The 26,608-nt window shown below is 38.8% G+C and overlaps 1 protein-coding gene across 2 annotated transcripts; it reads right to left on the reverse strand.

The window, feature by feature from the left end:
- Nucleotides 1–1,306: 1,306 nt before the first annotated feature.
- Nucleotides 1,307–4,479, reverse strand: SOSTDC1 (sclerostin domain containing 1). 2 transcript variants are annotated; one of them, XM_082755098.1, is made up of 3 exons: nucleotides 4,247–4,479; nucleotides 1,930–2,340; nucleotides 1,307–1,846 (listed from the first exon to the last, which is right to left on the reverse strand). In XM_082755098.1, the coding sequence occupies exons 1-3, from the start codon at nucleotides 4,449–4,451 to the stop codon at nucleotides 1,833–1,835; spliced, it is 630 nt and encodes a 209-aa protein (XP_082611224.1). In that variant the 5' UTR covers nucleotides 4,452–4,479; the 3' UTR covers nucleotides 1,307–1,832. The 2 variants fall into 2 exon arrangements, with proteins under 2 accessions (XP_082611224.1, XP_082611225.1); XM_082755099.1 differs by having other exon boundaries at nucleotides 1,307–2,340.
- Between the last annotated feature and the right edge of the window lie 22,129 nt (nucleotides 4,480–26,608).

Below are 26,608 nucleotides of genomic sequence, written 5' to 3' on the forward strand. Positions count from 1 at the left end.
GAAGAACCCTTTAAGATCAGAGATTTTATTTATAAATGGTCTCTGATCTCATCATTCTTACAGTTTCATGGTCATAGAACAAAACTTGAAGCAACTAGGTCATTGATGTATTTTTTTTAACTGTACCACCCTGTATATACCTTTAAATGAAGAAAGTATCTATCTTTGCACATGTAGCAGATTTTTAAGAGAATTCTTTAAAGTAGCTTTGAGGAAAAATCATTAAATTTTGTCATTAAAAGTTAGGATCCAATAAGTCAAGCAGCAGCAATGAGTTTCAAACAGTTTCTATTTACAACCGAGGAAGATCTGAGCTAAGAACTTCATGATGAATCCTTTGAAATTAAAATGCAAGATTGAATGAGAAAACAACAAGAAGGTTAAAGGGAGCTCATGTGACACCTTATTATTAGGCAAGACTTTTCATTATCCTCTGTTGTTGTCTTATCTTTGGGTGCAAACAGGGTGTAAAAGTTAATCATTTATGAACAGCAGTGTCCTGTGATGAAATCGTGCCCATATTACCTCAATATAGTTTGAAAGATTAAGACCAGATGATTCACGGACTATGTGTTGAAAAGTACGTTGTTTTCTATGTATTTCCTGACATGTCCTGTAATGATCTGTGGGTAATGTGCAGGACTGTATTGGCTGCATGGGAAAGATTAAGCTGACTGTTATTTTTACCATTTGTCTTTGACTTGATCATCATCTTTAGTGTAAAAAAATGTGGTGTTTTACTAGCTTGTAAAACTTCCCAAATACACATTTCTTCTGCAATGTACAACTTGAGAATTGTTAAATATGAACCTAGTTTGGACTGTTAATAAGCACCATCTGTTCAGTCACAAACGATTTTTACATCCAAAAAGAATCTACAGAAATATTATTTTTATATTAAATGTCATGAATAGATTTTCTTTGAGCAGATGTTCTCCCACTTTTTAAGATTAACTGATTAAAATGTGTATATTTTCATACATACAGCCAGACGATACAGTTTCTTAGCAGTATTTATTTTTGTACAAAAAAAAAAAAAAGAGAAACAAATTAATTTGAAAGGAAGTCATATCTGTCTTTTGATTGCACACTTTTAAACAAAAATAATACAGAATGGAGGATAAAACAAAACAAAACAAAACATTTTTTAATTTGCTACTTCAAAATAACATCTACGTCTATGAATGTTCAAAATGAAAATATATAAACCAAGAATGCTAAAACATCTATTTTACATTATCTACAAAATGTATGTTCTAATCCAGCCACAAATCATAGGAAAATACTTTGATACATGAGAAAAGCTATAAACATAGGAACATTTTGAAAGGAAATAATACACATAAAAGCTCATTAAATAATTACAACAACAAATAAATAGTTTGTTCAGCTTTACTTTTTGATTGCTGCCATGCATATTTTAATTTTTGGTATACTGAGATAAAAGAAAGGTGAGCATGCAAGGCATTTTTTTAAGAATGAATCTGAAAGCAGATACTAGGTGTTGTATTTTAAGCTGTTGTCAGAAGTTCATAAAACATGATAGAGAAGGCAACAGACGTGATAATTAACTGTTCTCATGAAAACACACAACAGAGCATCTTTTTACAAAATAGACTTCAGTGAATATTCGTGGCAACTTTTCTTTGCCTCCATGGCAGGAGAAAATGTCAAAGTTTAAAGTGTGGGTTTGGAAGGCGTGTATTATTCTCCATCTTGAGCACTTGGAAAATCACCCAAATCGTCCATATGCTGAGAATGCCCCTTTTGGTTTTGGTCAAAGCAATAAGCGTGCAGCGTCAGCTGAGAGCACAGCAATGGCAGACTTGTCTTTAAGCAGTCAGAACTGTAAAGCAAACGGTTACAGGTGAGTTCAGTTTTGGCAGGAGGAGCAGGAGATGAGAGAGGAGAGAATGTCTGACTTCTAACTTGTACTGTGTTTGCTTGATTTACTGGCTCTTTTTCTCTCTTTGTGATGCTGGATGGGCTTTGCTTGAGAGGTTCCCTCAAAGTTGTGGCTGGACTCATTGTGCTGCCTGGTGTAGCGTTTACACTTGCAGGCCGTGACCACAGTTATTTTGTAGGTTCTTATACTTCCATCCTGGCACTGCAGCTGGATCCTCTGGGTGCGAGTTTTGTCGTTGACGCATCTCCACTCCTGCGAGCTCCGCCTGCTCCAGTACTTGGTTCCGTAGCCTCCTCCAATCCAGTTGGGGAGCAGTGGCAAAGGGAGGCATTCACCAGCACACACCAGCTCCTTCAGGGGGTTGATGCTGGTGCACTGGCCATCTGAAATGTACTTGGTGGATCTCAGCTCCCGGCAACCGACTTGAACCCGATCTGCAGAGTGCACAGAAGGACAGACACTGAGATTCGGAATGCAACCATCTCCTTAACCAGACATTTTCACATTAACAAGAGGCATTTTGCAGAAGTTAAAGGAGGCTTTAATCTGTACAGGACATCTTTTTACTGTTGTGTCCCCCAACACAAGGGCCTCAAGCAGTGATGATCTATCTGGGTACAGCTTAAAGGAATGGTAAGGATACGCACTTCAGCAGTTGTGGGAGAAGAGGCACTTTCATTCTCTATCCTTCTTCACAGGGACATACCTTTCAGAAGAGAAAAAATGCCCCAAGGGAAGAAATGTTTCCTGCTTGTTCTAAGTCTAGGGAACTTGCTCTGTGATGTTTACAACAATTATGTTGGATCATTAGCAAGGGGGAAAACAGTGCATTGGAAACTGTTTATATGTGTTTAAATCAATTTAAAATAGTATGTTTCTTGTCCTTCCACGGTTACAGCGGACTGAGTGTCCCATGAGCACTGATGCTCTTAACACAGAGGTTGTGAGAGTGATAACAGCTCAAGTTTCCAGGGAATGGTGTTCTGCGTACAGTTTGAATGACTGGCAGGAGCAATTTCTGAGTGGCTGTTCTGCCTTCAGAGCAGAAGGCATCTGCCTGGTCGTAGTAATCTCTACGCTATGTGTAACATAGAGGATCCTGCAAATTCTCTCGGGCAACTGACATAGAAGGAAAATGCAGAGCTTCTAACACAGGCGTGTTTGTACCCGTCTGTGTGCAGCTCTGCACCCTGCAATAAACACAACTGTTTATTTCAGCAATTACACTTTGAAATAAACGCCCACAGTGCGCTTAATTTTAATAAGCAATCTTTACTGGCTACGCTCTCCCTCTTTCTGCAGGACAATTACGACGCAGATTCTACACACAATGCAATTAACTAACGCCTTTAAAATACAAGTAATTACCAGAAACATTTCAGAGTGAATCATGAGAGGCTTTGAAGGTCCATCTACATATCACAGCTACGGGCTGCTTCTGTTGGCTTTTGGGGAAGCCAGGTGGGAACGGGGACATGGAGTTAAGGGCACCCGTCCCCTGCGCCTCAGGGTGGGCAGCTCTGCGGGGCGACCTGAGGGGCTGGTCCCGCCTGACTTGCGGATGAAATTCAAGTTTCCCTTCCCGCAGCTGCACTCAGGAATGTACCTGGGAGCAGCCGGTGGCGGATCCGAGTTTGTCTCCCCTGTTTTTACGTCTCTCCTGGCTCAGCTTTTCCCCAGTGACAGCTCGGTGACAGGGAATTAGCTGCTGGCTGCCCCGGCCACCTGGCCGTGAGGGGCCCTTCCCTCGGCACCTGGCGTGGCTCCGCGCTGTGGGGGCCGCTTCGTGCCCTCCCTTTCCAGGGCTGCCTCTATTTTTATCGCCTCGCTGTGGGTGGGTCGGGTGCTTGTTTGGATTTTCTTTCATTTTAGGGAGGCGGTCAGGGAAGGAGCAGATAAAGTCAGCGGGAGGTTCCCAGCTCCCCGCGCATCTGACACACGTACATAAAACCCGGGAGGAAGCTACGGGAGGCAAGTCGGAGCAGGGCTCCCAGGTAAATGCCGAGCTCATTTGTTTACCCCCGCTGGAGGTGTAAAGCAGGTAGGCGCTCCAGCAGGAAGCAAAACCAAAGAGCGGGAAGAGAAATGGGAGGTTTGGCCGTCCTGCCTCTGAGAGCAGCCCCCACAGCCCGCTGAGGGAGGCGAGCCGGGCCGGGGGGCGCTTCCCATCCCCTCCCCGGGGACAGCCGGGGGCAGGAGGAGAGCCGGCAGCAACCCCCGGGGCACAGCCGGCAGCGTCCCCCCGGCACCTTCCTTCACCCCCGGCAGCTCTCCCCCCGGCAGCACCCCGCAAGAGAGGGGTCGGCGGGTGGACGGACGGACGGACGGACGGATACTCACTGCCGCGCTCGGGCGCCGTGCCCGCGTAGTGCCGGCCGCCGTTGCGGGCCTGGTTCAGCGTGCTGTTGCTGCCGGGGCTCGCCGGAGCGGGTTTGACGACGTGCGAGTAAAGGATCTCGGTGGCATCGTTCTTGAAAGCCGAGAAGCTTTTGGCGAAGATGCAAGCGAGCAGCAAGGCGGAGAAGTGCACGGCAGGGAGCAGCATGGCTGGGGCGGTCTCCGAGGGAGCCCGGTGAAAGGTTTCTCCGCTGCTGCTTCCCGGGAACTCTGCAGTCGCTCTTGGACGTTTCCCTTATATATTCAGAGAGGCTTGGCATCCGTTCAGGTGTAAAGTTGTGGAGAGCTTCAGAATGAAAAGCCACAAAAGGGGCGGGATCCCTACAGCAGCCTGCGAAGACCTCTTCCCAATGGGAGCGGGCAGCGAGCAGAGGAGGGGCTGGATGCTGGGTGCTGGGTCCTGGGTGCTGGGTCCTGGGTGCTGGGAGCCCTCCTTGGGCTCTGAGGGCATCCCAAAACCCGGGAACCACGCCGGGCACTTCGGCTTCATGTTCCTGGCACTAAGGGGCACAAGGAGCCTCTGTGGCTCCTGCCATGCCAAGTCCCTTCCCCTCCTTGCCAGGGCGCCCCTCAGAAAAACTTGCCCGTGCCGTGAGGATGCAGAAGTTTGCAGATCTTGCAGGAAAGCCCTAGTAACACAAAGGCTGTCTGCTATATGCCAAGATGGCTTTAAAAAAATTATAGTGAATAATTTAAAGTTGCCTCTAGATGTTTTAAATTATGCAGCTTTGATCAACTGAGTGGAGCACTGCTGGAGAAACTACTTGTTTTAGGGGAATATTCTCTCCCTGGTGTGCACTGCTACAAGTATGTATTTCTGGATCACCATGCATAAAAGCATCTCCTGTAGGCTCCTTAGCACAAAATGTCCATATTCATAGCCTCTCACTATGCTCATTCACCAAACTCGTCTTTTTTAGTTTTCCACATTGCCTAGAGCATTTTTGTATTTTAAACGTATTATTTCATGTAATAAAGAAAACAAAGAGGGAAGAATAGTCCTTATTTTGGCATGTGCTTTTATTGTGTCACACACTTACTTGATTTTCCATAAAATTACATGGCCCAAATCCAAACGCTAGTGTAAATTGAGATGCTGTCAGTAGGCCAATGCTTGTTTGCATCGGCGGTGAACGCTCTGTAGATTTTCATTATAAATAAAACAACTGCGATCAACACTGAAAGCTATAGTGTTCCGATTAAAAGGAAACGTTTTCCTTGGGAGAAAGCACAGCCATGCGGGAGGTGACATCATGTAAAGATTAGCCTCCAGTCTCAAAGCCTTTGTAACTGAGTTGATATCTGTAGAGTCATGCTGGATTTTATTTGAAAGCAGAGCTGGAATACAGATCAGTTACCTCTGCTGACAAGGTCAAAACCCCAGAAATTGAGAGAAGACAGGTTTGTTTCATCCTAGTCACAAGCAGACATTCGTCTGTATCAGCACCATTTCCCTCTTGTGCTGAGAAAGTTACCGTGGGCTTCAGCTGGAGGAAGGACGGATCGTCAGCCAGGACCCAATTGATAGCCTCTGCTTAAAAGACACAGGAAAAACAGGAGTGGTGCAAGGTGAAGTGAGTTTTTCTGGTGGAGCTGTGTGTGGGGAAGTGAGTTGATTGCCTGCATCTATTATGAGTAGCCCAACCCAGTTCTGGAATAACAAGAATGTTGCAAGGCAGAGTGAGATCTTTCAGCGGGGCAGTGCACGGAGGAGTGGGATCAGTACTAACCCCTGACAAAGCTCCAAGTTCCACTCTCGTGGAATGTCTTATTTAACCACAGAAGTGAAGGTGTACATTTTACCTTTCCTGTAAAATAAAGTAGAAAACGAAAGCTTCTAAGCAAATTGTCAAAGAAGATAAGTACGTTACAGAACCATTAATATTTGACCATTATTCTCCTTCAGCAGCAGCTAACCAAAGGTCTACTTTGCCTCTGTTCAAGTCCTACCTAATTTTTTCTCATATTCAGAGCTTCACGCATCTCACCTTCCCTGTAGGATAGTCTCTGAGCTGAAGTGGCCGAATACAATTAAAAACCTGGAACCCATTTTCCAGTTCTCCACAGTTCCTGTCAATAATAGTCAGGGGACCTCTTCCTAGTTAGACAGATTTTGCCACATTACACAAGACTTGGGAAAGTCAGAGGTTTCCTTGGGAGATGCTTCCTTTGAAATAAGGCACGCAATCTTCTCACGAGAAAAATGTATGGGAGCTTGGATTGCCTGTAGGACTGAGCCTGCAAGGACCTTGCTAAGCCTTAACCGTTCCATCTTTCAGTGAAAGCTACAATTCGTCCTTTCAAATTTGGACTATAGGAAACCATTAAGTTTGTCACATGCTTCTCTTGGCCTCATCACTCAGAGAAGGAAGACCTCAGGACAAGCCTCTTACAGCCTTCGTAAAAGAAAAAATTGGTCCTGAATTTGTCATAAAAAAGATAGCACAGATTACCTTGCTACCTTGTTTTTCTGTGAGCTAGTAGTTTGTAGACATTTTGATTTCATTTGCATTTTCCACTTATTACAAATATTGTATGAAAATCTCATGATTTTGGTACCTCTGGCAGTGCTGTCAGCCTCCCTGCTTTGAGAGGTAAGCATGCTTCCGAGGAGTTTCTCAGTCAATTGACTTTATCCTTTCTGTTGTCAAACCTGGAGTTTGCAGTCTTTCGCTTTGGCTAAGTTTTCCTGAAAGAGATTAGGAGTCACATGAGGGAAAGGGATGCTGGTCAGTCAGATTTTGTTATTCTTCCTGAGCAAACCTCACAATCAAAAGGTGTTCCCTAAAGCTCAGCTCAGAATGGGTTCCTAGACATAAAGTTTCTGCTACCTTTACTCAGAAGGTTGTGATGAGTTCTCAGGGGTGAGGGCTGTAAGTTGCCTATGCCTTCATGGCCTCAAAAACAGACAAATACAGTGCATAGTCTGTCCTTATTCTAGTCAGATTCAGTGGATTGTGTGGAACATTGCTCTGTGCTTAATCTGTAATATTGGCCATAAGGAATATATTACACAAGGTCTTTGAAGTCTGCACTGGCTTCCTTTTTGCCTCTGGGCATAACTCAGGATGTTCTTATTGATCTATAAAACCCTATATGCTTTGAGTCGTAAGCAATAAATTCTCTTTCCTTTATCTGCCATTATGACACTTAAGATCAGCCAGGGCACACTGACTGTATCTGTGTCTCAAGGGTTGAGTACTCAGAGTGGAGGGCACAGGGGCTGGATTTCACTGCTCTCAAGGATCTCTGAGAGATCCCTCAGAGATCCCTGAGCCCATTCTGCTGCTTGGCGTGGCTGCCCACAGCCACCTGTTTATTCAGATCCTCATAAGGTGGCTGTTGGGAAAGCTCAGGGAAGAAATCTGTTAAGCAGATTAATTTAAATGTTTGTACATGTACCCAGGGATGAGGTGGTACAATTTAACTATGTGGGGTGGGTAGTGGTTTTTTTTGTGTTTGTTTGTTTATTTGTTTGTTTTTGTTTTCCTGCTTAACTGCTTCTTGTATCTTAACAGCCTTGCTTCTAATGGACCTAAATATAGTAGTAAAGCCATCCATCACTCTTCACAGAGAATGGTATCCAGAGGTATCTGCACCTTCAGTCGTGCTTTTGTCATTTTCTGTGATGCAGAAACACACACTTGTCTCCCTGTATGCAGAATACATTGCGTGCAATACGTATGCTATGTAAGGGTCCCAAAAGAGAATTCCCTTCTTCATAGATGACTCCATGGTCATTCGTATGCCTGTCAGGATCCCATCCTTCGTGTTTCTGAGGCATTATAATGATGTCCGAAGGGCAAAGTTTTGTGCAGAGTGCACACACCTGTCGAGCAGCACAGAACAGCCACAGGGAGCAGAAGGGTATGCATGGACAAGTACAAATGACTTCCAGGGAACCTCATCCTTGCAATCCATGTGATTGCTGAACACACACAAAATAAGAAGGATTTTCCAATTTTTCCTAATTTTGGACCTGCCCATTTTAAATAATGACAGGAGAGGGCCTGGATTAGAATGAAGGCTGCATGGAAAGATAGGAATAAAATTCATTTTTGTATTTTTATTGTTCATCCCAAAGAGAAGACCATTAGAGCACTACACTTCTGACTTGTTTCCAAAGTACAGGCTCAGATAAATGACTGCAAAAAAAAAGAGACTGACGTTTATTACTTTGCACCTTAAAACTGAAACGACTGTCAGGCTATTTTCTGTTAAGCAATAAGCATATTAGTAATGTACTTCAAAGCAGCATAAAATGTGATTTGGAGCATGATAAGAGAACTTGTCTGAAAGTGAGGTAAAATTGTAATAAATGTAACTGTTGAGAACTTGTAAGCTGTTGTGCAACAAGTTAGCATACTTCTAAAACTCACACAGAAAACATGTTAGCGAGATACCCCCACTCGCAAATTCCCAAACCAAAGATTTTTTGAATACTGAGTTTTTAAAAAATTAAGTGTCCATTTAAAATTTTCTCATTAAATTACACTTGAGTGATCCGACAGAAGGCACAACATATATTCTCATTAATGGGAATGGTTAATTAGGTCTGATTTACGTCTTCTTCCTCTCCCTAAGATTTTGTACTGCAGTTTTATTTTTTTTTTCTACTTTCTCTTATACATAATGTAGACAGAATAATTTAGGTCAGGCTTTGCCTTCAAAGGAAGCAATTCATCATTTCTATCAGGAAAAAAAAAAAAAGACTTTAAATATAGACGGAAAAAAGGAAAATATTTAAGTTTATTTTAAAATTCTATACAAATTTACAGCAGAGTGAAGAACTGCCTGCACTAATTATAATTGCCACCTCTTCTTGAATATTTGGAGTAAGATTTGAAGACCTGACTGAAGACATTGTGGCTTACTATCACACAAAGTATGTATTATCATTTTCTGAATACAGAAGAAATAAAAACAAAACAGGGTTTTACAAGCATAAAACTATAGGGACAATGGCTTGTCTATTTGGGATAACATTTTTGGGAAACTCTTAGGTGGCAGTGAAATATAGCATTTTTTTTTTTTTTTGGTTATTTTTTTTAAGAGATCTGAGGCAATAAAGCAGGATTTTTTAATATGCATAGACATAGAAGTCAACTGGACTTTGCTATCTACATACTTTCTAAAATGTTGCCCTAAGGAGTAAAAGTCCTATTGATTTTCGGTGAACCAGTCACTTAAATGCTTTTGAAAATTTTACCCTCAGGTTAAAATTCTGAAACTCCTACTCAATGTTAAGCAGGCGAAGTCCCATCAACATGCCCCAGTTGCAAATAAAATAGCAACTGAGTAAGGGTTTTGAAGTCTGTCCTGTTTCTTTACATGTAATTAACTGAACTCTTAATATATCACTATGTTTCAGTAAACTGCTTTGTGTTTCTAATTATGTGGTCTGAAATGATTACAGTGTATTTAAAAAATGCACACTCTACAACAAACCAGCTAAGAAAGTCTGGCATAGGTTCAGGGTTTGCTAAGCAAACACTTGCCAAACCTGTTGTTAGATCCGAAGTCATAATTTAAAAACAAGCCTACAAGGTATCTGGAAGAAGATCCTTCTTTCCTTCCTTCTGCTCCATCTCCCACTCCCTTACAAGGAAATCACTTTCCCTTATCAAAACAGAACAGTTACTGACATTTTTCTCCTGGTAAGAAACCTATCCCTGCTATATTCAGATCCTAGATTTGGCTGGCGCACGTTCTTGTTAAAGAAAAAAGTTACCTTCACCAAGAATGTTAATGTCCAAATTCTTCAATCAGATAAATATGCACAACTCCTACTGAAATTAAGGAAGTACCTGAGGGTAAAACCTGGCCCCAAATTAGAATTTTAATAATTGTAATATTGTGTAATCCTTTCCCTGCCAAGAGACAGAAATGGCCCATCCCGCACAACGAATTCACAGACTTACCATGCATTTGGTATCAGGGTTTCACTTATAACGCACAAACCAGAAAATAATTGAACAAAGCATATACTGCTTACTTTGTTAAAAGGAACCCATAAAATATTACAATGCATTTGTACAGTATAGAAAATCTCTATTAGTTGCACATATAGGATCTTCTACAATCCAGAGAATATTTCCATGTTATCACCCCAAACAGTTTCAAACACTGGGAACCTTGGTTAAAGTGGACTGAACTAAGGGTTTAGCTATGTGCCTCTCTCAAAGGATCCCTAGGAATATCAGATCAGTACAAAGGTTTTCAGACTCAATTACTGATACTTGCCTCCTACCTGAATTTAGTTTCAGCCACCTTGTCCTCTTTAAGTCCCAAACTGTTTCATGCAATGAGTGAGTGAGTCAGGTTGAATGAAAATAAGACACAGAACTGAGTACCACCTGCCTACATAGACACTACAACCCATTCCAGATTTACTTTCCAGCAATTTTATTTGCCTTGAATTCACAAGTAAAAGAAAATCTAACAGAAGTAGCTAATGGAACCCTGCCCTGGTCACTGAAATGCTCTAGGATCTGTCTTAAAGCAAAAAAATTACATTTCTATTAAATGGAAATATGACCACCCTACAGCCCTAGCTAAGGAATTGGCAAAATGCTCACTGAAAGTCAAGTTTCCAAAATCTTAGGGCTAAGTCCTTAACAGTTTTTAGGCTTTTTTACAGCAAGAACTTTTTGTTGTTGCTGTTGACTCATGTACACATATATAATATATAGAAACACATGCACACTCAGTTTGGATAGGAGTTCTATTGCCATGAAGTTGAGAGATGGGAATGAATATTCAATACATTCCACCCATTCTCTAGGTTGCAGATAAAATTTAGTATCAAAACACTTCAGGGAAGAACAAAGAATGGAAATTCTTTGCAGCAGTAGGTGTCAAGATTTCAAAAACTTTTTTTGATCCAAGTCAGAAAAAAAATAATCTTATCTTTCTGAACTTCCTTGCAGAAGAAATTTTAGTCAAAAAATAAAATCTTACCAGATGTTACTGCTCAGTTTTGATTTTTCCTTTGATTAATCTTGACTTTTTGATTTTAACATAATGGCAGTTTAACAGCAGCAAGATAATCCCTGCCTTAAGCATGACATCAGGTTTTAAAGGATTATTTATCTTATCTTATCTGAGCCTAGAAGTCTCTCGGTGTATCTTTATGGTAATAAACAGATATTAGCTGTGCTTGCTTAATCACAGAGTTTTAAGCAAAACCGTCCTCTAGCCTGAAGTGCAGTGGAGGTTCAGTCTTCAGCTGATGCTCTGTGTATCTGTATGATCACAACAGATTAGCATTTGGAATTAAAATGTAGTTAAAGCGATATGGTTACAAAACAACTTAACAATGAGGTTGCTGTCAGCAGAGATGATCAGCAATGATGAACTTAAAACGACTACTTCTCCAGAGATTCAGCTTTGTCCATACTGACCAGCAGGACGAAGCACCCATACCAGCAGTGGCAAGAAACCCAGTGGGCTCCTCACCATGTGTTAGGCCTCTTACCTCCTACCCAAAACCTCGTCACTCTTCACATATTTAATCTTAAGGCAACAAAAACATTAATTTTCCAATGCAAAGCATGGTTGTTGTGAGGGAGATTTGTTTGGGGATTTTGGTCTTAAATCCATTTGGAGTTAGAAACTGGTGTAAGCGATGTGCTGCCATTAGTCAAGCAGGGAAATGTCACAACGGTTTGTTTGTTCACTTGGCCTTTCTGCAATTCTTCAAAGCTTTTCACAGGGCTGCTTTTCTAAAATGTATCCTCGCATGGAGACATTGTACAAATAAAGCTTTCATAACTGTCAACATCTGAATTTGTTTTCCAGGAGGAATATTTCCAGTAAATTTTCACTCTGAGGAAAAACAGAATAGCTTACTCCCTCCTGGTAGTTTTCATCTAAAATGTAGCTCTCATCTCACACACTCATGCCTGCCTGATCAGGCCAACACAACAGTTTTTGCTGTAGATGGAAAATCCTACAGGTGGAAATTCCTGGTGTGATTCTTGCTTGGTGGGTACCAGCCTTGCCCCCTGTAAGTCCAGGAGATGCACATTTCCTCCTGAAGGCTGGGTATAGCAAGCCAGCTTTGTATTGAACAGCCAGGAAGAGATGGTGCTTTGGTATCTGCCTCTGACCTGCACAATCTTTCTTTTTCTCCTGACTTGGTACCTGCTGGGGGTGGCTGGGAGGGTAGCATCACAAAATCCTGCCTTCCAGCTTCTCTTCACAGTTTTGTGTCTCAGGTGCTCATTTCCATCCACCTGTTGTAGTGTATCCCATGCTGACTCCCTCCTTTCTCCATAGCAAAATCTGGCAAGCTGTTGGAGTGCAAGAGGTGTGACAACTGCCTGGCATTTCCATGTCTGTCCACCTGGCTCCTCTGCACAAGAAGCACCTTTAGCAACAAACAGAGGAGATACAGCGTTATGAGGGTACTTTCCATATATATATATACATATGTGTGTGTATATATATATATATATTTCAGCTTGTGACAGGATGTTATTTCAAGAGAGGAAAAGCATCTGAGATTCTTACCAAGGCCGTGAACTTGCACAATGCCATAAGGAGCTAGTAGGTCAGGCAGGTCCAGGAGGCAATCTGGGGACAGCTTTCATAAGATTGGCATTCTCAGGAGATTCTGTTAACTAGTAGGTGGCAATTCATTTTGCACCCGTTTATGAAAAAATCAGTGGAAAATAATTTCAGTGGTTTCTGTGACATGCAAATTAGGTGTTGCTATAAAACTCCTTAAAATACTGAGGAACCATATCTGAGAGTTTTCTTCTTTTAAAGAATACTTAAATTATTTCTCCTTTAAGTAGAAATAGGAATTCAAGAAGTTCTAGCATAATTTATGTTTTATAGTTGTAGAAAACGTCAGTAAATGCTTATCTTAAATACTTATATGAACTTTTAAAGTTGAGTCCATGCCGTCCCACATCCAGTTACCCAGTTTTACACCTGTTTCCTACTTGAACTGTACAGCATTTACATATGTAGCATGTTACAAATTTTGCAAAGAATACATATTTTGTGCTCCTTCTAAAAAATAATATGGACAACATTAAAGAAGAGTATCTTACTCAGAACAAGATATACTTGTTCTGGGCAGCCCAATACATAATTTTTGTCAACACTTGGTATCATTATAAGGTCTGTTAAAGAAGCACTAAAACTGAACTACTGGAACTAATTTACTCAGTAAGACTTTAATGACTTTCTCTGTTTTTAAATGAAGTGAGGAAAGTGGTTATTTTATTACTATTCATTTAGTCAACAAGTATAAACAAAAATGAATGAATATGATGTTACAAAGGGTATATATGATCATCAAACACTTTGCTTCATTTTGCATTCTAGGAAACATGTGCTGTCAAGAATGTTATGTGTTTGGCAATAAACTGCTTAAGATAGATCTTTTTTTTTTCTTTTTTTTTTTTTTTTAATATATATACATGTATATAAATAGTAAGGAAGAACAATGAATGCTTTTGCTACAGCATTAAGTTTTTCTAAGGGTCTGATTCAAACCTCCTTGAAGTCAATGGAAATCTTTCAATTGTCTTGAAAGGAATTGTATTTTGAGTCTCTATGCAGTAAAATCACAAGGAGATTTGCTGGCAGTGTGTGTATAATCTGCGTTCAGTGTGCACATTAAATTAACTTAAAACATCTGTCCAGTAGGTGGCATATGAGATCTCATAGTCCAAAAAATAAAAAAGCAATGGCTTGTCATCACCAACACAGGAAAATGGTATTTTATCAGTTGCATCTAAAAGGCCAATATGAACTTTAAGAGTCTATATGCAGAAACCAATGTGGTCTTTTATTCGCTTTTATTTAATTTGTATTATTAGATTCACATTTCCATGTTAAACAGAACTCATATTTATTGAATAGCAGCTATAGAATATTAGATTATCCATCTTGTTACAAATAGTTCATATTTTTCAGTTTCTCCATTACTTAATGTTTATCACTCATGTCAGCACACTTATGCTTATAATATGGTGGCAGTCCTTCCCAGACCTTGTTCCAAACATCTGAGGGAGGATTGGGACAGGCTCTCCAAGGCAGTGGTCATGGCACCAAGCCTGTCAGAGTTCAAGAAGTAGTTTGGACAACACTCTCAGACATGTGGTCTGATTTTTGGGTGGTCCTGTTGTGGAGCCAGGAGTTGGATTCAGTGATTCTTGTGGGATATTTTCTATTCTATCCTATCCTATCCTATCCTATCCTATCCTATCCTATCCTATCCTATCCTATCCTATCCTATCCTATCCTATCCTAACTTTTTCTCATTCCTCTTGACTAAAAGGTTAGTCTGCATAGAGGTCATTAGTGAATGTAATCCCTCATTCCCTCGAAGTCCCCTTCCCCTCCAACAGGCACTGCTTCCTACGAGCATTCAGCATTGAGGCTCTGGTTTCATTCTCATGCCACATGCAGTTATGCCAGTGTAAATAATCTGGGGTCTTCCTTGAAAAGCAGTCTTGGGAATCCTCCAGTTCTATTTGACTCCTCTTTGTATCACTAACCATTCTTCATTTTGATACAATAGGTAATGTAGCAGTGACTTAATACCACATCACCACATAAGACTAAACACCACTTTGTGAAACTACAATACCTGAAAGAACTTCAAAATATCTTAATTATCCCACACACAAAGATTAAAGGAAGGAAGACAGTCCCAGAAATACAGAGGCTGCAAACTGTAGTCATATTTCAGGATTACTCTTGGTTATTAAAGTCCTTCTTGGCTAGGGATTTTGCAGAGGATTGAAGTCACTCATTGTTTGCCTTATTACCTTCAGCAAAACATCTGAGAAGCAGCAGCACTGTTTGCTTTCCAAATCTAGCCTTCAGCTTTGTGGCACACATAATCTTTGCATGGTAAAAGTTCAGGCCGTATCCCGTACCCTAATTGGTTTGGGCTCCAGCATCAAAAGTTGGCGGTGTACTTGAAAATATCTCATTAATCTAATCTTGTGACTTTGGGGCCATTACAAGGTCTAGGATTTGCATCTGTACTATCAAGCATGTGTGGATCTCAGAATATTCTCAAGACCTAACTCTCCCATAATTCACACCACAAACCCTTAAACTAATAGCAAGGCATTATTTTAGCATAAGTGCCAGGAGGTGGAAAAACACTTACTATACTCAGAAACACTGATTATACTCGGTGGTTTTGTGTGGGCCAAGCTTTTGTTCAGGCAAGCTGCCTGGACTGCACCCAGGCAAAATCAATCACAGTAATGGTTCTTCAGCAAGTACTGGGAGGTTGTTTTTCCTTACAACAGCATAGATTATTTAAAACCAAGCTGTAAGTGGGCTACGTACAAAAGTATAGATGGAAAATTTGTGGGACATGTGGCTGAGTGTGCGCATGTCTGCACTCAAACCCACTTTTCAGTTTGTAGTCTAGACATGGCCTTATGGCTTGGATTTGGAAATGCTGAACCTCAAAGAGATGAAAGTAGGGTTTAATACCCTAAGGCAGATGGGTTGGAATGTGAAGAAAACCTAATAATGCAGGTTACTTTAAAGTCTGAAGTATGACTGTGGTCAATCCTGCTCTTTTAAATGGGGAGGGGGGAATTTCATCTCATCAAAATTTGGCAGGTACCATTCAAGATAAACAATTTGAATCTCTAGTGACTGTGGTTTGGAAACAAAATTAAGCTTGTAATAAATTTCTGTAAATTTTCTTTCCGAATGTTCTGCTAAACACAACTTCTCTCTTGGAGGCAGCTGTAATAATACAATATTTTACATTTATAAAGTGGATTTCAGCCTGAAAAACCCCAACAGGCTTTGCAGACTGCACTCGTTCACAGTCACCTAAATGTGACTGAACTGCGTTGGGAGCAACAAACAGGCACGGAGGTACATTGCATACCTGGGGCCATGGAAGTTTTGTATGAAAACATTGAACTAAAATCCTGTCACTGTTGAAAGAATTACACCTTTTCATCTGCTTAAAATGGGCAGGATGCTGGATTTTTCAAATTACTTAGTTGTTGTAAACTTTACCAGTCCACTAAATACTTGGGAAGGTAAAAGCATTGAAATGGTTTGGTTGGGACTGGAATAATTATAGTCAAGGTGTCTTACCACTAATGCTTGGAACATTAAGCTTTCCTATGAGATAGATCTGGATATCCAGCTCTGTACATTGTTGCATACAGATAAGACAGTTGTTGGATACAAAGCCTCAGTGAGGCTGCAGCTTCCCTACAAGAGGGTGTCAGACTGAACGTTACCAGCAACTGTTTGCCAGGCTGCCATGCTCCTTTAATATAGAAAATACTGCACATAGCAGTAATTTAGAAATAAAAGAAGAACTGCATGTAAGGAACTAATACAAGCAATAGTATTCAGCAAATGGTTAACATTACGGGCTTTTCCATTAGAGTGGAAAGAAAATGGAGAATACAGTGAATGCTTGTTTTGTTAGCTTACAATACTGTCATAAAGCATGTTGAAAAATACAAAAAAGCTCGATACAAGTTAGAACTCAAATGTCTATTTCTTTAGAAGAAAGAGCTATCACAGAGTTCAGCTAAAACTGTGCATAAGTGAGGCAGGATCTAGCATGCTGAAGAGTAGCTGCACCATTCATTGAAACGCAGTTATTTAAGTCTGGAAAAGAATGGACTTAGTATGTGGAATTAGAAATATTAAGTCAAATCAAAACTGCATTTAGTGCATTGAGAAAGAAATCTCAACAAATAAAAATATTTTTCACTAGAAGAAATAGATTACACTTATTCTTGGTTTATGTTCTCCATGCTGCCTCACTCTTGCCAAAGGGTAAATCATCCAAATATTTAAAATAAATTATCAATAGAACATTTATGTATGAAGCACAACTTATATGGTATAGATAACTTATACATAAAAACAATATAAACCATTTTTAAATGTACATTTTCCATTTTTGTTTATAATAGTCAACTATAATCTAAAATCTTTCCTTTTTTTTTTTTTTTTTTTTTTGTGTGTGTATGAGGTTTTGGAGCAATCCTCTTAAAACAGGACCATTTTAATTTTAAAATTAAGTCATGATAACATTTAATGTGCTTTCTTGGGATTTGTTGTTCACAATTTTATTTTATTTTATTCTATTTTATTTTATTTTATTTTATTTTATTTTATTTTATTTTATTTTATTTTATTTTATTTTATTTTATTTTATTTTATTTTTATTTTCCACACAAGGCGGCCAAGCTGTATATTGTTCTGTGCCATAGGCTGTAGTTTTTCATACAGCATTTCCTTGTCTCAAGGATAAGTGTTTAGAAGAACAGAAGGAAAGCACTCTATTTCTCCATTTCCCTATAATACCACCCAGTATTTCCCCTTGCAAGGTGCAGATTTCAGTAATCTCTAAGTCCTTTTTTAATTTCTCTCTCCTTCATCACTATTCAGTCTATCAAAGACCTACCAAGCTACTCAGCTGAAAACAAAAGAATTACTTTTGTCTCTAAGAATATGGTATGAGGTCTACTGTACACAGAGTAAAAAACATTGAGGTATTCATGACAAAAATCTAATTTAAGAATAGCGCTGTCAGATTCTCAGCAGTATCAAAGTGAATAAAGTGAATAATTCCTTGATAAAAACAGTTGTATGTGCCCACACCTTTTACAAGGTTTCTTTTATAATGCAAATAGCTTCTGTTAGAAAATTACTTTTTCTGGGGGCAAGGTTACATGTTTGGGAGAATACTGAAGATACAGACCAAAATTTCCATCCTCTAGGGATGGAAATTCCTTCTGTATTCCACCAGGGCAAACTCTTGAATGTTCAGAAGGCCTTAGCAATTACATGGATATCCTACACACCAACAAAATGCTATGGTCCAGGTGCATACCAAAGAACAAAAGCAGTAAAATGATAACATTTTAAGCCACCTAAGGATATGTATAGTTTTCATTTTGTGGCTTTCCATGAGATTTTACTTAGTGTGTCACATTTCCTTTCCCTACTGTTACTACAGATTCAGTGGGACACTCTAAGTAAAAACACACCAGAGTTCTCCATTGTAAGATCTTTCTTTTGTGCTAATTTTTGTCCTGAAAAGAGATAAACCATTTCTTTCAGTTTGTCTGGAACACAGATGGGTATGGGCAACATTTTTCAACTGCTGAGTCAGTAATCAAAAGGATCTATTTTACCCTTTTTCAAAATGTTGTCATTGACTAGACTGTTGATTATTTATTTATTATTTATATATGCCCAACCTTCTCCTACTAAATCAGCTTGAATAGATTAGCTTAGTGTCAATAGTCCCTACACATATAGTTTTCCTACACTTAAAAAAATATGGACACTTGACAGCTTCCTGCCTCCATGGTTCATTGAAAGACAAAAAAATGGGCACACAGTACTGCAGCAATAAAAAACACCTTTCACCGTGATTTTTCCAGATATGGCATTTTGATAAAATTTTAAATTTGCCCTTTAATGTTCAAGTATTGAAAAATATTTACATATTTCAAAACTCCAGTGTTGGTAACTGTGAAATACATGTAGAACCATTCCTCATTCTTTCAGGCAGCTCCTGAACGGTATGTTGTGGGACACCATCTGGTGGATAGCTGTAGTTAAAGCAAATATTTATATTTGCAAACTAGTTTTTTTTGTTATTCTTTGAAGTTCATATTTGCTTAGATACCTAACAGTTTCCCTAGCCTTAACCAGTCTCATAATAAAGGAAGGTTAAAGAACTATCAGATGCAATCCCTCCCCAACATGACCTACTTACCCTTTAGAAAGTAACTCAAACCATGAAAGACCTTTGTGCCGAAAATACTGAATTCTAACTCATGTTGAATGTTGATGATTCCCATAGGTGTGTTTTAGCATTAGCATTTTAGCATGTGTTTCTGTGGAACTTACCATGCTTTATGATTCACATCATAAAGCAGTCTCAAAGCACAGGGACGAGATTCCTTTTGGACAAGATTAAACCAGAAGATTTACTCCAAAAGCTCACCTAACGCTCTTCATCTACAGGACCATGTTAGAAATACCCATAACTAAACTTGCCTGATACATGTGTTGTGGATGTTGAGCTCTCAATGCAAACATTTCAATGCCACAAATCCTTTCTTATTAGCCTACGCTACTTATGAATGCAGATGTAGTTCATGTGACTCACTTGGTCCTACCTGCAGAGCGCAGCCTAGGTGGGCTTTGTGAATCTTACTGGAAACCAGTCCATCACAAAGTGAACTTCAAAATGGAAACAGAGATGGGGCAGGTTTCTCTGCACTTGAAGATTCATTACATGGCTCAAAGGTATGTAATTTAGTCATTGAGTAAAAGGTTCTGAACTAAACCTTTTCTCTTTAGTCAAACAGAGACTACATACAGAGAACGACTCATTTTAGAACATTTGTCTTTTTTTGTTTTGTTTTGTTTTGTTTTGTTTTTCTTGGTGTGATAGAGTGAATGTTTTGAGGGATTTCCATAGAATCAGGGTTATTCTACTGAATTTCTTTAGTATTTCGAAGACAAGATTACTGATAGTCATCACATTTGCTTGAAAAACATTTTTTGTCTGCTACTTTTATATTTCTCATGAAGCAACCAGACAAAAAGATAGGGTGTCTTTTCTAAAAGTTAAAATAATAGAGGGAGGAAGAATTGCATCTGTGTATAATTATAGCTGATGTGATGAAAATCTACTGCTCTTTTTTAAATTCATCCTCAGCAAAACCTCACACGATCAGCTCTTTTTTATGCCAAATAACCCACAAATTTTATAGCCTGGACTTTTCTACATCATAAATGTAAAAATAAAGCAGAGTGTTATTGATGGGAAATATTATTGGCACCAACTGTATTTCTAATGATCTGTAATACATGTATGCTAGTTTATAGGTTAAGGCTGGCTGTAAATTTGTAAATGCATACAACCACGTAGTACTTTCATTTTGTGTGATACAATATAGAATCTTAAAATAAACAAGCCGTATATTTAAAATAAACATAAATTCTTAAAATTCAGAAAGCAGCAACATTCCTGTAAAGAGAGGACATAATTTACTGGAATTGTTTTTACTAGAAATACCCAGTTTTGACATTTATGAGGCCAAGATAAGTGACACTGATTTATTAAGAAAGTTATTTTAACAACAAATTTAACTATTCAAGTTTTATAGTCACTTTTAGGATTAGTAATGCCTATCAGATTGGCGCTTGCATTTAAATAGAGCTCTTAGTTTCACATTAAAAACGTAAGAAAGGCCTGATTAGGTCAAAACAAAGGTCCCTCCAGCTCTGTTTTTGGCCTTCAGCAGTGGCAATAGGAGAGTCTATCCATGGTGAGTAACAAGCCTCACCATTTTCAGAGATCCATTCCTCTTCCACTTGACACACCATTATTGTGTTAGGGACATGAAAAATACATCCCTACCGTATGGAGATGTCCCTTATTTGCCTAATCCCTTTTTGAACCTGCTGTCACTGTTTGCTTCTACAGTCTCATGTGACAGCAAATTCCAGAAGCCCACTACCTTGTGTTTAAAGAAATGCTTTGTTTGACATGTTTTAAGCTGCTGTCCTATTATTTTTATCAAATTCTCATATTATGAGATACAGTGAACTAGTGGTTCTGCTTTAACCACTATTTTCATCACTTTTCTCCCCAGCCTTCTCCTTCCACTTTTGGAGTCCCAGCTTTTTCAGTTTCTCCTCAGAAGGTAGCTGCTCAGTCTCTAATTCATTTCAGTTGCCCATAGAGCTTTATGTTGTTGTGCAGAATGCCAAGACATTTTTAATTTTTATTTATTTATTTATTTATTTATTTATTGTGAGTTTCTCAGCATAGTCTGGGGTCAAACTGTTACACTGCTGAAAAGAATACTGAAGGTTTCCATACTATCAAGGTGATAATTCTCTTTCTGGTAAGAGAAGTTACTTTTCCCTATTGCTTATTCGTAAGGGTTCACAAGAATTTATACCTGGGGAATATAGTTTGATTTTTTCTTTTCTAATTTCCAGCTATTTTATATGTAATGCTATTCATTAACTCCAAATCTAAAATGTTGAGAAGTACCATATTTTTTGCTATAGCAAGCTAAGCATAAATATATTTTGCTGTCTTTCAATAACACACTTTTCTCTAATGTGCTATTTGGTTATCCCTTTAATGCATTTATCTATATACAGAACTTTTAATTATGTTAGGCTCTTCTGGAATGTCTTTAAAGTTTTCCTCAAAGACTTTGAATCATATATATTCACTACCTTCTCTGACACTCAATATTTCTCTTGCTCTAACAGCTTCTGCTGAACACTAGTTTTGAAAAATTTCCTTTATTTAAGGTGTGCTTTTTCTACCTCATATGTTAGGGGTTTAGTTCTGCATTAATTACAAATATTATCTACAAGTGCAGAAGCTTACAGGCACAGGTAGCTACCTTCTTTTCTCCCAGGAGAAAAATGGAAGCATTGTGTTGACTGGTTTTGATTTATAGAACACAAAGGCCTCATTCATTCTGATTTCAAGGTCATCGCTATGTGATCTTCTTGACAAGTTTGAACAACTTCCAGATAAGCATCAAGAAGTCCTCCTGAATAACAATGACTAGACTGTCAAGATAGTAATAGTATGATTGAAGGGAGCATCCTCTAAATGCAACACGTACTAAGGAATGTGGAGAAAACTTCTAAGACTTACTGTTGTGATAAAACAGCATGTGCCATTTTTAATATAATGGTGAACTGGATTGCTGATTGGAATCAAGAATTAAATGAACCTGCTTATTTAGCTAAGAAGAGAGGGATTTTGACCATTTCATATAAGGCAGAGTGATGTGTAGGAAGCTCAAGGATTACGATATCTTTCTCCGATTCCTTTGTTCCTCTGTGGGAGGCCACTCTATAGCACAGAAAAAAATTCTTGATGCTGCTGAGTTTCATATAAGCAGATTGACAGGATGCAGAGTTTGGCACAGTTGTCTTTTTTTCTGATGAGGATTACAAATAGCAGCAGCGGCAAAGATCCAAACTGACCTATACTGACAAAATAATTCAAGTAATTCTTCAGGGAATCTGACCACAAACACATTTAGTCCTTTACTTTCATGTGGAGTTCAAAACACTGCAAAAATCTCACAGTATGCTGTACAGTTGTGAGCTCTGTGCTGCACACATTCACTTGGGGTACCACATGAGGCTGAGACAAACGGATACATATAACAAGGTTCTAAGGAGTGATAAATAAACTGGGTTTATTTCATTCCTGGATAAATTTCATAGAAGTAGGACATGTGAAAATTTGGTGATAAAGATTCCCATGCCCAGCATAACTAGGAATGTCATGTATATTAATTAAGCAAACAGAAACAAGAAAATAGTTTGTATGTATTTTTGAGGTGCATACAATTCACAATAGAACAGGTTTCCAGTCTCAGTGCCAGATCAACCTAGCCAAAAAGGATAATTGATTGGTTTTATGCATCATTGCACAGTGTCTAAAGGCACTCATAATCTATGGTTGATTGCATTTTGAGTATTGCCAAAATGAATACAATCCCCTCACTGTTGAACAAGATCATAATATTTATATTGACAATTGGGATCTTTGAATAATACATAGTCCCATCATGTCTTTTCTATAAAATTAAGACCCTTTTATGTCCAAAATCAAAAACAGATTGCACAGTCCAAATAGTTAGGATCTTGTCAGCATTTTTCAATTAAAATTGCTTATTTGTCTAAGTCGTGTCTTTGTCATATAAATATGAAAATATATTCCTACAGTATGGACTTGGATTCAATCCAACTTCAAGACTTTCTTGTATTTTCTTATAGTAAGCTATCTGCCCTCTCAAAATGAGATATAAAGGATATAAAGAAAATTGTCTTTTTAGTTGTGAGGTTGAGAAAATACAGCACTGTTCCCATTTACAAATGGTCTCAAAAGGTAGTATTAAACCTAGACTAAACTAAATCTTTCAAGAAGAATGACCAGCTTCACTTTGACAAAGGACAAGCAGAGGGAGAGTATGTTCTCTCTCTGAAAACCAGTGAACCAAAATTTGGAATAAAAAGTTGTGTTTGTTGTTGTTGTTGTTGTTTGTTTTTAATTTATTTACTTATTTATTTATTTATTTATTTAATTTCTTAGTTTCTTATGGAACACAGAAGCAGTTGATATATTCTGTGAGCATCCCAGTCAAGCAAGAATGTAGGATCACTTTTAACACTTTTAACAGACCATTTTTCAGGCACTGAAAATTTTCTTCAAAAAATTCTTCTCAAATTTCACTGAATGCAAGTTTTTTAAAAGTTTCCAAAAGCACATTATTAAAATATCTTTACATTAACTTTTTTTTTTTTAAATTTTATCTCTATTTATTTTTATTTCTAAGTGCAAGGAGCTTTTTGTTAAATTTATGCCTGATTTATTAATTGGGCATAGGTTTGTAGAGCCAGTAGATCTTATTTTAATTTCTGTCACTGCCATTCTGTGCTTTTAGAATTCTGTGTTTTTATAAAACAGGGAAAAAATAATTTCCTTTATATAAAACTTCAGTATTTATTGATGAAACTATCTTTTCAAACAAAGTAATGAGATTAATTTTGGTTGATGGGCTTAAAAAAAAAAAAAAAAAAAAAGTTAAGTGGAATAGCCTCACCCTTTCAGTACATTATGTGCATTATACTACAGTACATTACAATTACATTATGATCACACAGGGCTTAGATTGAAATTCTTGCAGCAAATCTGGCAGAGGAGTGATTTGGAGCCCTCTGCACACTGGATTTGGAATATAGGAGACCTTCTCAGGAGAAAGTGCAGACAAAAAGATTGACGTTACTGTCACATTGTGGTGATGCTGTGTCTGAGACAGAAAGAGTCCCATTGAACACAGTGCTTCTGCTCTAATATTATCTCCAAATGTTCTCTTCTTCATTCCTTACAGGTACAGAGCTGATTTGGGCACCTAACTCCCCCGGAAGTCACAGCTGCATTTTCTGTTTGCTATCTTAGTTTATTTTACACTATGCCCTGATTTCAGTTAATCCCCTCCTAGATACCTAACTTTTACAAAGCTTTGTGACTCACTTGAAATTCTGAATTTCCCTAAACGAGAGGGGTTTCCAGGAATCAGGCAGAGCATTACTAAGTTTTATAACTCATATGTCTCCCTTTTAAATCTAGCCCAAGGTCTTCTGCTTGTGAGTGTTAGATCTGGGGCCCCCAGCACAAGAAGTACATGGAAGTATTAGAACAAGTCCAGAAGAAGGACACAAAGATAAATAAGAGGCTAGAGCACCTCTCCAGCCTTGGAGCACCTTGGAGCTCTCTCAAAGACAGCCTGAGAGAGCTGGGGTTGTTCAGCCTGACCAACCTTTAACTTCTTTACTGAAAGGGTTGTGAGGCATTGGAACAGGCTGCCCAGGGAAGTGGTGGAGTCACCATCCCTGGAAGTCTTCAAAAGATGTTTAGATGTAGAGCTTAGGGATATGGTTTAGTGGGGACTGCTAGCGTTAGGTCAGAGGTTGGACTCAATGATCTTGAGGTCTCTTCCAACCTAGAAATTCTGTGATTCTGTGATTCTGAAGAAGAGAAGGCCCTGGGGAGACTTTATAGCAGCCTTCCAGTACCTAAAGGGGGCCTACAGGAAAGATGGGGAGGGAATCTTTGTCAGGGAGTGTAGGGTTAGGGCAAGGGTAATGGTTTTATACTAAAAATGGGGAGATTTAGATTAGATATAAGGAGGAAATTCTTTACTACGAGGGTGGTGAGGCATTGGAAGCTGTGGGCAGAGTAGCTGTGGGTGCCCCATCCCTGGAAATGTTCAAGGCCAGGCTGGATGGGCCTTTGAGCAACCTGGTCTGGTGAGAGGTGTCCCTGCCCATGGCAGGGGGTTGGAACTGGATGGTCTTTAAGGGCCCTTCTAATCCAAACTACTTGATGATTCTATGGATCTGAAAAGGAGTGAATCTTTCCTTGGTGAAGAATGCCATTGAAGCACAGCATTGCTTTTCCCTCATTTTCATGCAGTTACATTTCATAATAGGATTGTTAAAATGGGGGCATTTATTTCTAATTATTCTTCTTACCTTTACATCTCTGTGATTCCACATCTTTCTTCTTTCTTGTCCACCATTCCTCCACTATTCTTGTGACACAAAATGGCACGGGAATTTCTGACTTTCACTGGGGAATCTCTCTGGTACCAGCTCCAAATAGCCGTTTGAGTTATTTCTGAAGATCTGTGAGAATTCTGCAGAACTGCTTCCTACCTTTGTATTTCTAAAACATTAACTGGGACTTCTTTGGCTTTTTTGGGCAGCATGGAAGATGGTAAGACAAAATGGTGCAGTGTGCGCTATTTAATTCTTTGTCCTCGCATACTATGCCAAAACTCTTTATGTGGTCTGCACAATAATAGAGTAAAAAACAAAGGAAAACCAGAAAGCCTTTTGCAATGAATAGCGGTTTAGCTTGTTCTTGTTTGTGTGGTTTCATTGTTTTTTTGTTTGTTTGTTTTGTTTATAGTAGTGATTTTTTGGGGCAGAAAACAGTATTTAACTACAAGCCCATTATCTCTAGAGTTACAGCATTGCCTACCAGTGACCGCACATTAGCATTTTAAAACACAAGATCTAGTAGTTATTAGTGATCAAATAAAATGTTTTTAGAACGTTCTGAGGGATAAGCTGGTACTGTATTAACACCTTGCAGATGAAGATTCACCCCCAGTAAATTCTGAGCAATGCACTGTCAGACACAGGGAAATTTGTAGACAACTACCCCTGCGCAGACTGGGCAATATTGTATTCCTGACTATACAGAATATTGTAATCAAGGCATGTATGTATATTAAGTGTAGTTTCAGAAACTCTATATTTTTTGTTGTCTTTCAAGCTGAAACCAAGAAACAGATTTAAAAGCTATCCATATGTCTAGAGTTAAATCAGCTTTCTCAGACAATTAGATTGCTAAACATTAATTTTTAAATTTTAAACAAATATATAAAATAAATTTTTAATATTTCGTAGAACTGCATATGACCAAAGAACCAAGGGTAAACTGCAATTGTGGAGAATTTTCTTACAGATACCTAATTTTATTCCAAACTTATTAGCTTGGGGATGTCAGTAACAGAGGCTAAAGAATTAATACAGTCTGTTGAATCATAGGATCATTCAGGTTGGAAAAGACCTCTAAGGTCATCTAGTCCAACCCTTAACCTAGTACTCATGTTCACCAACAAACCATCCTGCTAAACTCTAAATCTACACGTTTCTTGAAGACCTCCAGGGATGGTGACTCAACCACTTCTATGGACA

The sequence above is a fragment of the Aythya marila genome (assembly GCF_965140915.1).
Source record: "Aythya marila genome assembly, chromosome: 2".
In the NCBI taxonomy this organism is placed as follows: domain Eukaryota; kingdom Metazoa; phylum Chordata; class Aves; order Anseriformes; family Anatidae; genus Aythya; species Aythya marila.

Coding starts and splice junctions, on each gene's coding strand:
- SOSTDC1 (XM_082755098.1), bottom strand. CDS start 4,451: ATGCTGCTCCCTGCCGTGCACTTCTCCGCCTTGCTGCTCGCTTGCATC. Junction 2,341..4,246: donor CACGGCGCCCGAGCGCGGCA/GTGAGTATCCGT, acceptor TGCACTCTGCAG/ATCGGGTTCAAGTCGGTTGC.